This window comes from Pelobates fuscus, chromosome 4 (genome assembly GCF_036172605.1).
Source record: "Pelobates fuscus isolate aPelFus1 chromosome 4, aPelFus1.pri, whole genome shotgun sequence".
Taxonomy (NCBI): Eukaryota; Metazoa; Chordata; class Amphibia; order Anura; family Pelobatidae; genus Pelobates; species Pelobates fuscus.
The window spans coordinates 326,186,702-326,200,339 of NC_086320.1; the positions used below are offsets into that span (position 1 = coordinate 326,186,702).

The 13,638-nt window shown below is 40.1% G+C and overlaps 1 protein-coding gene across 1 annotated transcript; it reads left to right on the top strand.

Moving 5' to 3' along the window:
- The first annotated feature begins 221 nt into the window (after window positions 1-221).
- POLR1F (RNA polymerase I subunit F) lies at window positions 222-12,770 on the top strand. The gene is made up of 4 exons (XM_063450725.1): window positions 222-524; window positions 2,334-2,475; window positions 8,449-8,654; window positions 11,669-12,770. The coding sequence occupies exons 1-4, from the start codon at window positions 280-282 to the stop codon at window positions 12,507-12,509; spliced, it is 1,434 nt and encodes a 477-aa protein (XP_063306795.1). The 5' UTR covers window positions 222-279; the 3' UTR covers window positions 12,510-12,770.
- The last annotated feature ends 868 nt before the right edge of the window (window positions 12,771-13,638 follow it).

Genomic DNA, 13,638 nt, shown 5'->3' on the forward strand with positions numbered 1-13,638 from the left:
TGCCATTAGAGTTATCGAGGTCTAATCAAAAGAGACACAATGCGCCGACCTATTTAGCTAGCCATTTTGTTAGAGCCCACTTCCAAACTGTCATTAAATCAATTTATACCCAAAACAGCTTCTTAATAGCTCCGTTACCACCTTTATATCCCCATTTGATAACTGCAGTCATCGGATAACTGTTTTTTTTCTTCATCTCTTCTAGGGGGGGGTCAGCGCAGACCAAACTACGTCATCATTAGTGGCCGCCCCGTTCTGGGAACATGTGGAGAGAACAGCATGGCTGCGCCTGAGACTGTGGCCAACTCTGCTCCGGCGGAGTCGGGTGGGCGGCCACCGGCGACTCTGTCGTGCTTGGTGGCGCCCTCCTTCTCCGATGCCTGCGGGTTGGTGAGCAGCCCCCACTCGGCCCTGGTGGTAGAGACCCACCGCAGGCACCTGGCACTGTCCCCAAAATATCTGCAGAAGAAACGGAGCGGCATCCAGGAACAGCTAAACACCGAGCTGCTAAGATACAGCACCGGGTGAGACTGGGAACACACATCACTCCTAGCCAGCCCTTTATGTGTCCTGTGTCACATGGCTGCCAAATAGGGTGGTCTAGGTTTAACCCTTTAGGGGGTAGTGGCATGATTGGGCATTCACAGGGTTAACAAATAAGCTTGAGAACATGTGTGGACATTGATTCAACAATTCAGAGTTTAATGTATTCCCTGAATTCCGAATTGTAGGGAGATTAGGGAATAACCGTTTTGGTTTTCCACTAAAGTCTGATTTTTAGCAATTAGAAATCTGAATATCACAATTTAGACCGAGGTAGCTCATTGGAACTTATCTCCCAAATCCGCTATACAGTTTGAATATTTGAAGTCACAGCTTTTATATTTCAGCTATTTTACCTTTTTTAGGGGCACTCCAACCACCATGACCATTTGAGTGATCATGGTGGTAGGAGTCAGTATGTGGTGTGTTTTCGCTCGAAATACTGCACATACGTATTGAGATTTGTAATGCTCTGCTGGGGGCTAGTTGGACCCCCAGCACATGTGACATTGGCAGCCCAGAACTCTCTTCCTGGCTGTCCGTGTCAATTTTGTGCATAAAATACGTGTGTTGTCAATGCGTTCTGCCGACAGACATGATAATCTTGCCCTTGCAGGCAGAGCAACTGCAAGGGGAAGATTACTCTGCATTCCCTCCTGCCTCTTTCCATTGTACAATGGCTTTAAAAAACAAAAACAGCCTCCTTCCACTCGCCGGCCCAAAGCACGTGAATTTGCTCTAAACTGCTGAAATGGTCCAATCATTTTGGACCACGAGCAGCCTCAGTGACAATTGGATGGGGCTGATCCAGCCCAGTGCTGTTTGAGTTGAGAAAAAATACTTTTTTTTTTTTTTTTTTTTTACATGTTTTTCTTTATGGTGCCCAACAGGGCATATTATACCGGAAAGTTATCCCCGGAGGTAACCCATTAAGTGATTAAATCATTTACAAACTGTGTTTTAATAAATAACTCTCTTTGGTTTGACAAACCCTTGCTCTGTGTAAAAGAGAGGATGAGAGGACTTGCTGCCATTTGTCATCTGATGAGTGCATGCTAACAGACCGTTCCTATTTTAGGTAGAATTATAACTTATTGCACAAGTGCTTACTTTTTTTTAATTTACATTGTATACTAAGTTGTCCTGTGACAACCAGAACATACCTCCCAAGTGCTGCTCTAATAAAAATTCCCTGATTTTTGCCCAAATTCCTTTGACCCTCTTTTGTAGGACTTCCATATTTTTGTTTCAATTTAAAGGACACCGGCCATGCCCCAAACTAATTATGCTAATTAGATTGAGCATAATTTTATCTATTCATTGTGGTAGCAAATGTATAGATTAGAACAACCTATGTAAAAATAAAGGTAATTTCTATTTTTTCATAACCTGTTCACCTTAAGCCAATGCTCCACAGCAACTCACATTAATGTGTCCTTAAACTGCAATATATTAGTTTAGAAATCAAGTCTGTGTAACTAAAATGTAATTTAGAGCAGGGACAATGTATCTTAATTGCATTCATTGTTCTTAGCAAGTCACCTAGAATTTCTCCGAACAGCCAAGCCCCTGGCCATTCACACCCCTATGAAAGTGAACATCTTTGTACGTTTTAAATGTTGGGAGGCGTGCTTGAATTTTTTAAGTTTTTATGGTGCATACACATTAGCTATGAAAGGTACTCCCACTTGTTTATTGGCACATACAGCAAATTCCTGAGTGCGACTGGATCATCTTAGGATAATGATGTGTACTTGACAATTAAAACTCTTCTTTTTCTATTTTATTAGGCTCAGTGGTGTTCCAGTTTCTTATGATAACATTAAACTTATTGGAGAGTTGGCGGATATATATGATGATCTTGGGCATATTCATGTAAATATTGAAGCTGACTTTGTGATTTTTCGGCCTGAATATGGACAGAAGCTTGTGGTAACTATATATTTTCTTACTATTTTTTATATTGGTTTTGAAGCCCATTTTTTTTCTAATTTACAGAGGAATATTGAAATATATTACTGAATGTAGCCTATTAGGAGCTACTTAGCTCTGAATTTGTATCTAAGAAGTATTTGAATATGTTTGTCTGTACGTATTAAAATAATTTGTCAAATAGGTACTAAATGATGCCCTAAATGCTAATTTATCCATAGGAAAAACATTATATTTTAAAGGTAGCGTTTACATTAAATTGCCTGCAAGGACAAGATATAAACACCAAAACCACTACAGTAAGCTGTAGGGGTTCTGGTGACTACAGTGTACCTTTTAAGCATTCTTATATTGAAACAATCTGTGTTCCAATCCTTTGTGCTCATTTAGATGGCAGACTGCTTGCTGTGGTGTAACATTGCAAACCATAGGATGCTTAAGATTCCAGAGAGTGCAGTGTTCTCAAGGACTTCAGTTGTAACAAATATTTATCTATAAAGTGCTAAATGTGCTGCTTTTGACAAGTACATCCATTGCTTTCCATGGTTATTTCTGTTGAAGATTTTGTCCCAGGTTGCTTTTTAGAAATATGTCAAAACAGAGTGCCAGAGAACATCGAGAACAACTCCAGTAACTTACCATTTTGGTGGTTTCCACTCTGGCCTTAATCTAGTTTTAGTTTATAGTGTGCAATTACAGAGAAATATTATGGCATTTGCATATCAGCCTAATCCTTACCACATCATCCAAAATGGCAACAAGCTACTTCTGGGTGAGAGATACACTACCAAGCATGTTTTTGGCTATGGTGTACCTGACTTGTAAGGTTTAGCTGATACCTCTTAAACCCCTCAAGGACCAACGCTCTTTTAAGATGCAATGTATTTGTGACCAAGGCCTTTCTTGCACTTTTGCCATAGTTTCATGCTACTGAAAATGTCACCCTTTCTGCTTAAATGCACCTATAAATATTATATATTTTAAAGTAGAAATAGAGCTAATGTATACATAACACAATATTAAATGTAAAAAAAATGGAGGGGAGGGGGTGTGACACATTGTTTCCTCTCTCTGTTTTACATTTAAAGGGACACTACAGTCACCAGAACAACTACACTTTAGTGTATTTGTTCTGGTGAGTATAATCATTCCCTTCCGTATTTTTGCAGTAAGCACTGTCTTTTCAAAGGAAATGCAATGTTTGCATTACAGCCTAGGGATACCAACACTGGCCACTCTTCATATGGCTGCTAGATGTGCTTCCTGGGGCAGTGCATGGAGACACTGAGCTTTCCTCTTAGAGGTGCATTGATTCAGTGCATCTTTATTAGGAAATGCTGATTGGCCAGGGCTGTTTGGCTTGGGCTGGCTTTGCCTCCTTGACATTCTTGGCCAATCCAATGTTTTCCTATGTGAAATAATTGTGATTAGCTTTGAGCAAAACCTGATTATGTCAGCCAAGCAGTCAGATCATGGGCAGAGCCAGAAGCAGACTGGAGTAAAGGTAATATTATACCATATTAAGGGGGGATCAGGGGGATTAGATGGTGTTTTTAACCTTTATATGGTCAGGAATACATGTTTGTGTTCCTGACGCTATAGTGTTCCTTTAATAATTTCGCTCTGTACTGTGTGATTGCTGCATGAGAGAGAGATTTTGTTCTCGTACTACAGCTCCTGCACACTGATTAATACTGGGCAGATGGAAAACCCTGAGGTTCTCCCTCCTCTCTGCGGCACTCTGATTCACAGCAGCTCAGTGCAATCGTTCAGCTATGGTATTTAGATGGATTTAAAGGGCTATATACTGCCCACACTTTGACCGCTGCACATAGCTGATCTGTCATTCTAGAGCCATTAATTATTGCCCTAATTGACCAAGAGGACCCTCAAGTTTACAATGTTACTCCTTAGTATTAGCATGGATTTAACCCTGCTGGTACTTATAGTGCATGACGGTCTATGCGGTTATAATAATAATTTGTGATTTTTATAGCGCTTTTCTCCTTGTGAGCACTTTACAAGTATTCAAACATAAAGACATAAAAGTTAGGAGTTTCTGATGGTCAGCTGAGCAGACTGAATGCCTGATGGAAGAGGTGGGTCTTTAGCTTTTTTTTTTTTTTTTTTTTTAAAGTCTGTAAGAACAGTGCCTCTCTGATTGCGCACGGTAAAGAATTCCAGACCACAGATGTGGTTTATTTAAAATAAATATTTTTTAAAAAAAATTGAGTTAAGTTGAATTGATATTCGTTTAGATGTTATATTGGCAACAAGGGGAAGCATTGGATTGGCTGAGATAATCAACAATGATTATATCCGCCAAAGAGGCGTAAACTACAGTGTGGGCTAAAAGGTAAGTAATACTCACTTTTCAAGCAGTCACATGGTGGGGGAAGACACCTGGATAAGTAGCTGGAGACTATAGCATTAGGAATACTTGTTGGGATTGTTAATGCTATAGTCTTTCTTGAGAGTGCACCTAAATTGACTGATGTGACTTAAAACTTTAAACACCATGCAATACAATTTGTTATTGTGCTAGCCTAATTGCCAGGAAATGTGTAATTGAAAAGTTACTGATTATAAGACTTTTTTTTTATTTTATGTTGACCATCCCGGATTTCCAGTGACAATGTTAAATCTTGAAATCTATTCTTTAGATGATGGGTAAGATAATTAACCAGACAAATTAAACCAAAAACCCTTAGCTTGCAGCTTCGTGCCAGCAATTGTAGAATGTTGGTTGTGCAGCCATTCCATCTACTCCAGAGCTCAATAAAGGTTAACTTGTCATCCTTGCAATTTTGATAGGTTAAAGTGAAACTGTTATCTCAGGTTCAGCTTCTCAGTTTTGGATTCATTTTGTAATATTACAAAGTATTTACCTCTCCTGTGTTTTTCCTAGCCTCTGGTCAATCAATCCAGTTCTGCCATCATCTCTCCTTTTATGGGTGGCTCTGCTTCCCTCCTACCAAACATCTGCTTGAATATTCTTTTTGAAACAAGGGCGTGACTCCCTCTATAACCCTGATGTTTTGCTAGCACATCAGCTCATCAGTGGAATAATGTCTAACTTTGTTCCTGTCATTTGAACCATTTTAAGAGTATATTCCCTTCTTTCTTGTATTCGTGTAAATCTTGCATGCAAATAACAAAAACAAGAATATAAGCCAAACATCAAGTGTTAGTGTGCTGAAGCTGCAATCCATTTTTTTTTTCTATCTCCTTAAATAATTTTCTCAAGTATAAATATATTTGTAATATGTCAGATTGTCCCTAGGTTTTTGAACAGTACTGTAGTCAGGGCCGGATTAAGAGCACAGTGGGCCTGGTGCTGACAATTATGATGGGCCTAATTACGGAATCTTATCGACCAAAAACACTAAACAGTCATACCTCCCAAGCGTCATGTATCTGATGGAGATGGTGCTGGAGGGAAACTCATAGGATGCAGCTATAAGAAAACACATACTCTATGCTAATCTCTCTCTAATTTATGCTTTCATCTTTCAAGTAAATCCATAACCCCTAACAGCAGTGTCCAGTGAAGCAGGAAGTCAATGGGCAGGGTAAAAGGATGGGACACTGGTGCGAATCACGTGAACAGACCTGCCAAAAGGGGAGAACATGCCCAAAAAGGGGGCATGTCTGTCCAAAGAATTTGAAGGACAGCCTGGCATGAATGCATGTCAGGCTGCCCGCCAATCATGCAGGCATACTACGCAGGCAGCACCCTGAGCTTGACATAAATGCGTCTAAAGATGCGCTCACTCCATGCTTTCTAAGGACTGTCCCCTAGCACTCGCTGGTCCACTTGTCTCCTTACTTTCTTACTAGCAGGCAGAAGTTCCTGGTATATAGTCTGAGACAGAGAAAAGGTGTATGTAGTGAGTGTAGAAGAAAGGGGACATGCCACAGTGTTAGAGAGACCAATGTCTGAATTACCTAAACTAATTTTATTGTCAGCCAGTCCACACAAGTTTTGTTCCCATACATCCCTCTTAAGCTTCCAAACTTAAAAGGACACTATAGCCACCAGAACAACTACAGCTTATTGTATTTGTTCTGGTAAGTAGAATCATTCCATTCAGGCATTTTGCAGTAAACACTGTCTTTTCAGAGAAAATAACTCCACTGGCTGCTCCTTAGATGGCTGCTAGAGGTGCTTCCTGGGGCAGTACTGCCTATTGTGCAGCACTGCCATTCAGTGTCTCCACCCTCTGCATGCAGACACTGAACTTTCCTCATAGAGATGCATTGATTCAATGTATCTTTATGAGGAGATGCTGATTGGCCAGGGCTATGTAGGACTTGTGATGGCTCTGCCCCTGATCTGCCTAGTTGACAGTCTCAGCCAATCCTATGGGCAAGTATTGTAATTTGCTCAGACCACCACTTCTGATGATGTCAGCAGACAGTCAGTTCAGAGGCAGAGCCAGCAGCTGCAGACTTGAATACAAGTTATATTTCACTATACTTAGGGAGGCAAGAAGGGGCCAGGGTGGTGGTTTTAACATAATAGGGTCAGAAATACATGATTGTGTTCCTGACCCTATAGTGCTCCTTTAAGCAAGAGTATGTGAAGAGTAGTTAGGGTTGCCACCTTTCTTGGGAAAAAATACCAGCGTTAATCATTTGTATAATCACAAGGAGTGACATCAGAGAAAATCGCCCAGTGTCCCAATGTCTGTGTGTCCCCATGTCACTAGGATACTGGGGACACAGTGAGACCCGGGGACACTGAGAGACATGGGGACACTGAGAGACCCGGGAACACACAGACATGGGGACACTGGGAGACATGGGAACACTGAGACATTTAGGGAAACTGGGAGAAATGGGGGCACTGAGACACTAGGGACACAGACACTGAGAGACATGGGGACACTGAAACATTTGGGGACACTAAGACACTAGGGACACAGAGACATGGGAACACATACACTGGGAGACTAGGGGACACTGGGAGACTAGGGGACACTGGCTGGGAGACAGACACTTGGGGACACTGGAAGACATGGGGACAGTTGTGGACATAGACATGGGGACACTGGGACATATAGGAACACTGGGAGACATGGGGACACAGACACTGGGAGACTTGGGGACACTGAGACACTAGGGACACTGGCTGGGGGACATGGGAACACTGGGAGAAATGCGGACATTGTCTCCGTGTCCCAAGTCTCAGTGTCTCCCAATATCCCCATGTGTCTCAGCGTCCCCATGTGTCTCAGCGTCCCCATGTGTCTCAGCGTCCCCATGTGTCTCAGCGTCCCCATGTTTTCCAGTGTCCCCAGGTGTCTCAGTTTTCACCAGGTCACCCAGTGTCTGTGTCCCAATGTGTCCTAGTGTCTCAGTGTCCCCTAGTGTCTTTGTCCCCATGTGTCTGTGTCCCCTAGTGTCTCAGTGTCCCCATATGTCCCTTAGTGTCCCCTAGTGTCTCAGTGTCCCCATGTGTCCCTGCTGCCTTTCCCCCATCCCTCACTTACTGTAGAGCTGCTGTCTGGACTCTGTGCCGTGTTGCTGCTCCCCCATGGATCAGTGAGTAGTAGAGAGAGGCAGGGATATGCTGTAACTTCCTATCCCTGCCTCTCTTCACACACAGTGACCCCTACTGGCCGGTGCTGGTATTGCAGAGTAATCTCCATATATTCTGAGAAAAATACCTGCATTTGTATTGCTGGTATTACTGCAATACCGGCACGGCCAGGCACACTCAAATACTGGCTGTGCCAGTAAAATACCAGTCAGGTGGCAAACCTAAGAGTAGTGTGTAAAAAAAAAAAAAAATATTATTATTTTTTTTTTTTTTTTTTTAAATGGGCCTATTCCATGGGCCTAGGCCTGGAGCTGCAGCTCCATCAGCCCCTATGTTAATCCGGCCCTGACTGTAGTTAAGTAGAAGTCAAGAGAGGAGTATTTCTAGATTATTTGTGTGTATTTTTTAAAATGTTTATTTCTTTTTAGGGTGTTGTCAACAAAGTAGCACCAAGTCACATCGGCTGTCTTGTCCATGGCTGCTTTAATGCTTCTATACCAAAACCCATGAAAATGTTGCTTGGAGCTTGGCAGTGTCTTGAAGTGAAGATAGAGGATAATATGGAGTTCATCGTTTCCCGTTTAGATTCAGATGCTGTGGGTGTATTTTTCATTAGAGGAAGGCTGGATTCAAGGTAAAATCAGCTTACAGTATGTGATGTTTTGTATGGATTTTTGTTTCTCTTTTCATTACTGAAGATGCATTTCTTGGGACATGACATTTCATTCATTGAACCCACTCACAGTGCTGGGATTTATTTCTCAGAGAAGGAACTTTGATTTTGATTTGTGTGTTTGTGTATAGAAAATATTTTCTCTATCCTCAGTACTTTGTATATCCACTTTTTAATCCCTCTACTTTTTCCTCCTCTGTATCCAGCAGTTCTCACCTAGCACACACTCATCCCAGCTTTAAGATCCCCCCAAAACATTGACAAAATTAGTTGCGTGTACTTCTGCTCCTTGTTTACGACAGATCTGGGAGGGGACAAACTAAAATTCTTTAGGCTGGAATACGGTTATGACCAAGAAATCTATTCATGCAGAGTACTCCCACAATATGGAAACTTAGCTGAAAATATTTTGCGACATTTGAAAACCAAAAAAGAGGGAAATATCCGCTAAAGATCTTAAAATAGCAGTGTGGTAAAAAATAGTTTTTACAATAGTGAAACTCTGTTTCAATCAGATGGTCCCAAAGAGACCATCTGATTGGTGCCACGTTGTGTTGCGTGTGTGTACACCAGCCTCCCACTGCTTTCCTGTGGATTTGCTGAGATCAAGATTAATGGTCCCAGCCAAGGAGGCAAGGTGACAATGGAGAGAGCAGCATGGCATGGGAGAAAGGGTAAGTAAACTACCTTTAACATTTGTGGGGAAGGTGTCCCCTAAATAATGGTGACAAAGATACTTTTAGGAATGCATATTTGCTACAGTGTTCCTTTAAGTACCTGGTATGATGACTTCAGTGTTTCACCAATCTGACAAATTATAGGAAGCCACCATAGTTTTTTCTATAAAACAAACCCTTTAATATTCAAATGGTTAAAACACATTTACAAGATGTCCAATAACATTCACCCGTTGGCACAATCATAGTTTGTTAGTCCTAATGCTGGTATTTTTGGAGGACATATAGTTAAAAGCACAAAAAGTGCAGGACTCTGCGTTTTGCGTGTGTTTTACTTGTATCAGACTTGCGTTCTGCTGATGGTAGAAAGCTCATGCAAATAAGCCATATAAGTGTTTTTATGGGTTATCTTCCTCAAATACATTCATGCTGAGTTGTCCCATAGTATTGAAACTTACATGGATATATTATGGCATGTTTGCAAATTAAAAAAAGTTATATCTGCTAACTAGCTAAAAAAAAAATACCAGAGTAATATATATATATAAATATATATATATATATATATATATATATATATATATATATATATATATATATATTATATAAAAAATCTGTGTCATATACATATATGACACACACAGATCCACACTGACATGCGCGCACACACACTTACACTTAGATGCACACAGTGACACAAACCTTGACACACACACATACTTTTTGACACACATGCTCACTGACCACACATACTCTGTCAGACACATATACTCTCTTACAGACACACATACAAACACATATACACTCTCACTGACAAGAACAGACACATTCTTACTGACAAACACATTCACTCTCACTGGCACGCATACTTTGACAGAAACACACACACACACAATTCTTTTTTTGTAATTCTTTTTTTATTTTTTTCATTTTACTCTACCTTTTTAGGAGGGCTGGCGTGCGGGCGGCAAGGGAGCAGTGATTTCCCTGCTCAGTTCCCTCGCGCACCTCTTAGTGATGCCAGAGTGATGTCAGATTCCGGCTCCAGCATCATGCTGTGCACGTAAGGGAGCTGAGCAGGGAGATCATTGCTCCCACGCTGTCTGCGGCCATTTTATTTTTTTTCAACTTTTGGCAGAACACCAATTGGGAAACGCTGATCTAGAGCTTTCACAATAGTCCAATTTCCACTGTAATAGCTGGTTTTGCTACATTTGGTTACTTTCTAAAGCTGTCTTACTACAGAAAACTAAATGTTTAACTATAAAACAAAAAAAAAGTTGGCTTATCTGGAACTCTCAACAGGTGAGGCATCTGAGGAAGTGAGTCATATTTAACACATGAAACATGCGTAAGGCTTTTTTGCATGACCAACTTTCTTTGTTTTAACGGTTTAAATATTGAAATTTACGTTGTACAGAGCCGTGGTTTCTTTTTATTTTTCAGACTTGGTGAAACACGAATGTTATACCCACTATTCCAGATATTTAGTGGATTTTGCTGGTTACTTTAAAGGGGCATTCCAGGCACCCAGACCACTTCTGCCAATTGGAGTGGTCTGGGTGCCAACTCCCACCACCCTTAACCCTGCAAGTGTAATTATTGCAGTTTCCAGGGTCCTGCAGTGCCAGGAAAACTAATGTTTTGCACTGGAGAGTCCCTTTAAGGATTTCTGTGCGTCTCAATTATTTAGAGCTCTACATAAGGCAATTAACGGTTTCATAATTCATCAACATAAAGACGCATCTAACTTCCTAACACTAACTTTTTGTGAAGAAGTGCTACTTAAAAGCATTTTAAAGAAGGCAGTGGATAAATGAGTAGAAGTATATAAAGTACAATATTGGAGTGATAAAAAAGAACTCAAGGACCAAAATAAAGCATTTTTGTGTTTTTTATTTTTATATTTTTGTTTTGTTTTTTTACAAATAAACCTGTTGAGAGACAACTTAACAGTGGCAGATGCAATTTATGTATAGTATCCTTTTTTTAATGTCAGAAAAAAAGTATATATTGGCATTTAGGACTTTTGGGAGGTTGGCAGCCCTAATTATCTAGAAGTGCACTGGAGGGAATTGTAATATTGCCTGTGTTCCATGCACCTTTCAATAGCACCTACTGGGGTCTTTGTTGATGTAAATGGCATGTGTGAGAGCATAATGAAATTGTGCCTATAGTAAGATAACACATGGTTTGCACCTTTACCAAAATGGTTGCAAATTCACTTTAAATTATACTTGTACCCTTTGTTGAATTATGTGACGGTTTACTAATATCTGTTTTGTTTTATTCACGTAGCATGGAAACTTTAGCAATGGAAAAGTTAAAAGACTTAAATGAAAATCAAGATGCCGGAAATCCCTCTGATCCTATAGTGAGTGTATCCGTCAGTAGTGAGGCAGTGACTGAGACAGATATGGGCATTAAGGAAACACCTAAGAAAAAAGGCAAGAAACGTAAATACATAGAAACATTTACAGGAGAAATGGCATCAGAAGCCCACACTGTATCTGATGTCAATTCCACGCTCGACGATTCATTGATGGAAACGCCCAGCCAATTGATAGATGAAGTGACAAAGAAAAAACGGAAGAAGAAAAAACACCAAGATACCTCCATACTAGCTAATGTAGTAGAAAATGATAGTATGACACTTATAACTGATGTTAGTAGTTTTGAACATGAGAGTGATATCTCCGACCCCTTACTGTTGGCAAAACAGGCAAAAAAAACTAAGAAAAAAAGACACCGAGACAATTCACAAGCTGATGTAGAATATGGTGTTCCAAATGGCTTGACTGAAGATTCAATTGTTACAGAATGCAATGCATTTGAAGATTTAACATCTGTAACTAAATCTCTGCATGAAAATATCGAGAAAAAACACAAAAAGAACAATAAAACTAAAGATTTGGATAAGGACTTTTCTAATGGCGCAGGAAGTGCCACAAATATTCATGAACCGGTCGATCAAATCTTGGAGTTTTCTCAAGAAATACCAAAGAAAATCAAACGTAAAAAGAAGCATAAAGAGCATTTATTACAGAGTGATGTAATGAACCGGGAAGCTGAAAGCACACTTTTGGATGTTTCCTTAAGTGAATCTGAGCCTAAACCTAAAAAGAAACGGAAAGCATAAGACACAAAGACATTTATGAACTTTATGCAAATTCTATTTTCTTATTGATTATATATTTTAACGTGTTTTGAAATGACAGAAAGCACTATACTCCCTCCCCAATTACTTGTCAAAGGAGATATACTGCAATATTCTGACCTTTGTCCCTTATCTTAATTATCATTAAACCATTCCTTAATGGTAACTCCTAAGTATCACCAAAGAGGGCAACTATTAATGAACTTCTCATACATACTACACACACCTATACATAATTTGGGAAATGGAGAAGTTAAAATTTGACTTTCCAAAACCTGTATCTAATAGCTGTATTGAATTAAAGTAGAAATACTACTGCTTGATGTAGGGGTTCTTGGGTAACAAGACTCCCTGCAGTCTCGCCTGTGTAAATAGCCTTTTGCCACTAAAGGGGCTTCCTGGTTTTGGTTTTACAAAGAATGCAGATCTAACATTTGAAGTCTCCATACTCCCCACCGAGATGCATTAAGTCAATGCATCTGTGTGAGGAAATTCCTAAACAATGTTTTAATCCATGCCCATTTATCAGACTTTAGACTGATATATTGCCTGTGCCCAAGTTTGGAGAGCTTGAGCATATGCACTGGAGGAACTTTGCCCTGCATGTTTTAATTAGTAATGAATTAAGCAAATTACTACAAAACTTTGACGTCTTTATTGTGATTCGTAGAGAGCTGGTGAACGGCTGAACCTCACAGGAAGTGGAGTCCACAGTTTGCCAAATGTTAGTGCAACAATGTGGTGGCAGCAACTTTAAGAAAAAGGTGTGAAAGGACAGTCCCCCAAAACTCTCTTTATTTTTTATTTAATCCCCCCCATTGATTTTCAGTACGATGTTTATTTCCAGAACAAACAAAAAATACTCAAACAGCTGGAAGAATCCAAACTGGCCGAGTATAACTGGATGTGATAAGAAAAATAATAAATAGAATCGATACAATCTAGTGGAAAATACTAGTAATTAGATAATAGTGTGAAACTTGCCTTGATGGCTCACCTCTATAAATATCAAGTGATACCCTGGTACCTACAGTGCTCCAAATATGCTAACTGGCTACTGACTTTATTGGGCAAAAGAACGGTCAAGTCCAGAGCTGGGAGCGTAAAGGGT

Coding starts and splice junctions, on each gene's coding strand:
- POLR1F (XM_063450725.1), top strand. CDS start 280: ATGGCTGCGCCTGAGACTGTGGCCAACTCTGCTCCGGCGGAGTCGGGT. Junction 2,476..8,448: donor AATATGGACAGAAGCTTGTG/GTAACTATATAT, acceptor ATTTCTTTTTAG/GGTGTTGTCAACAAAGTAGC. Junction 8,655..11,668: donor AGAGGAAGGCTGGATTCAAG/GTAAAATCAGCT, acceptor TTATTCACGTAG/CATGGAAACTTTAGCAATGG.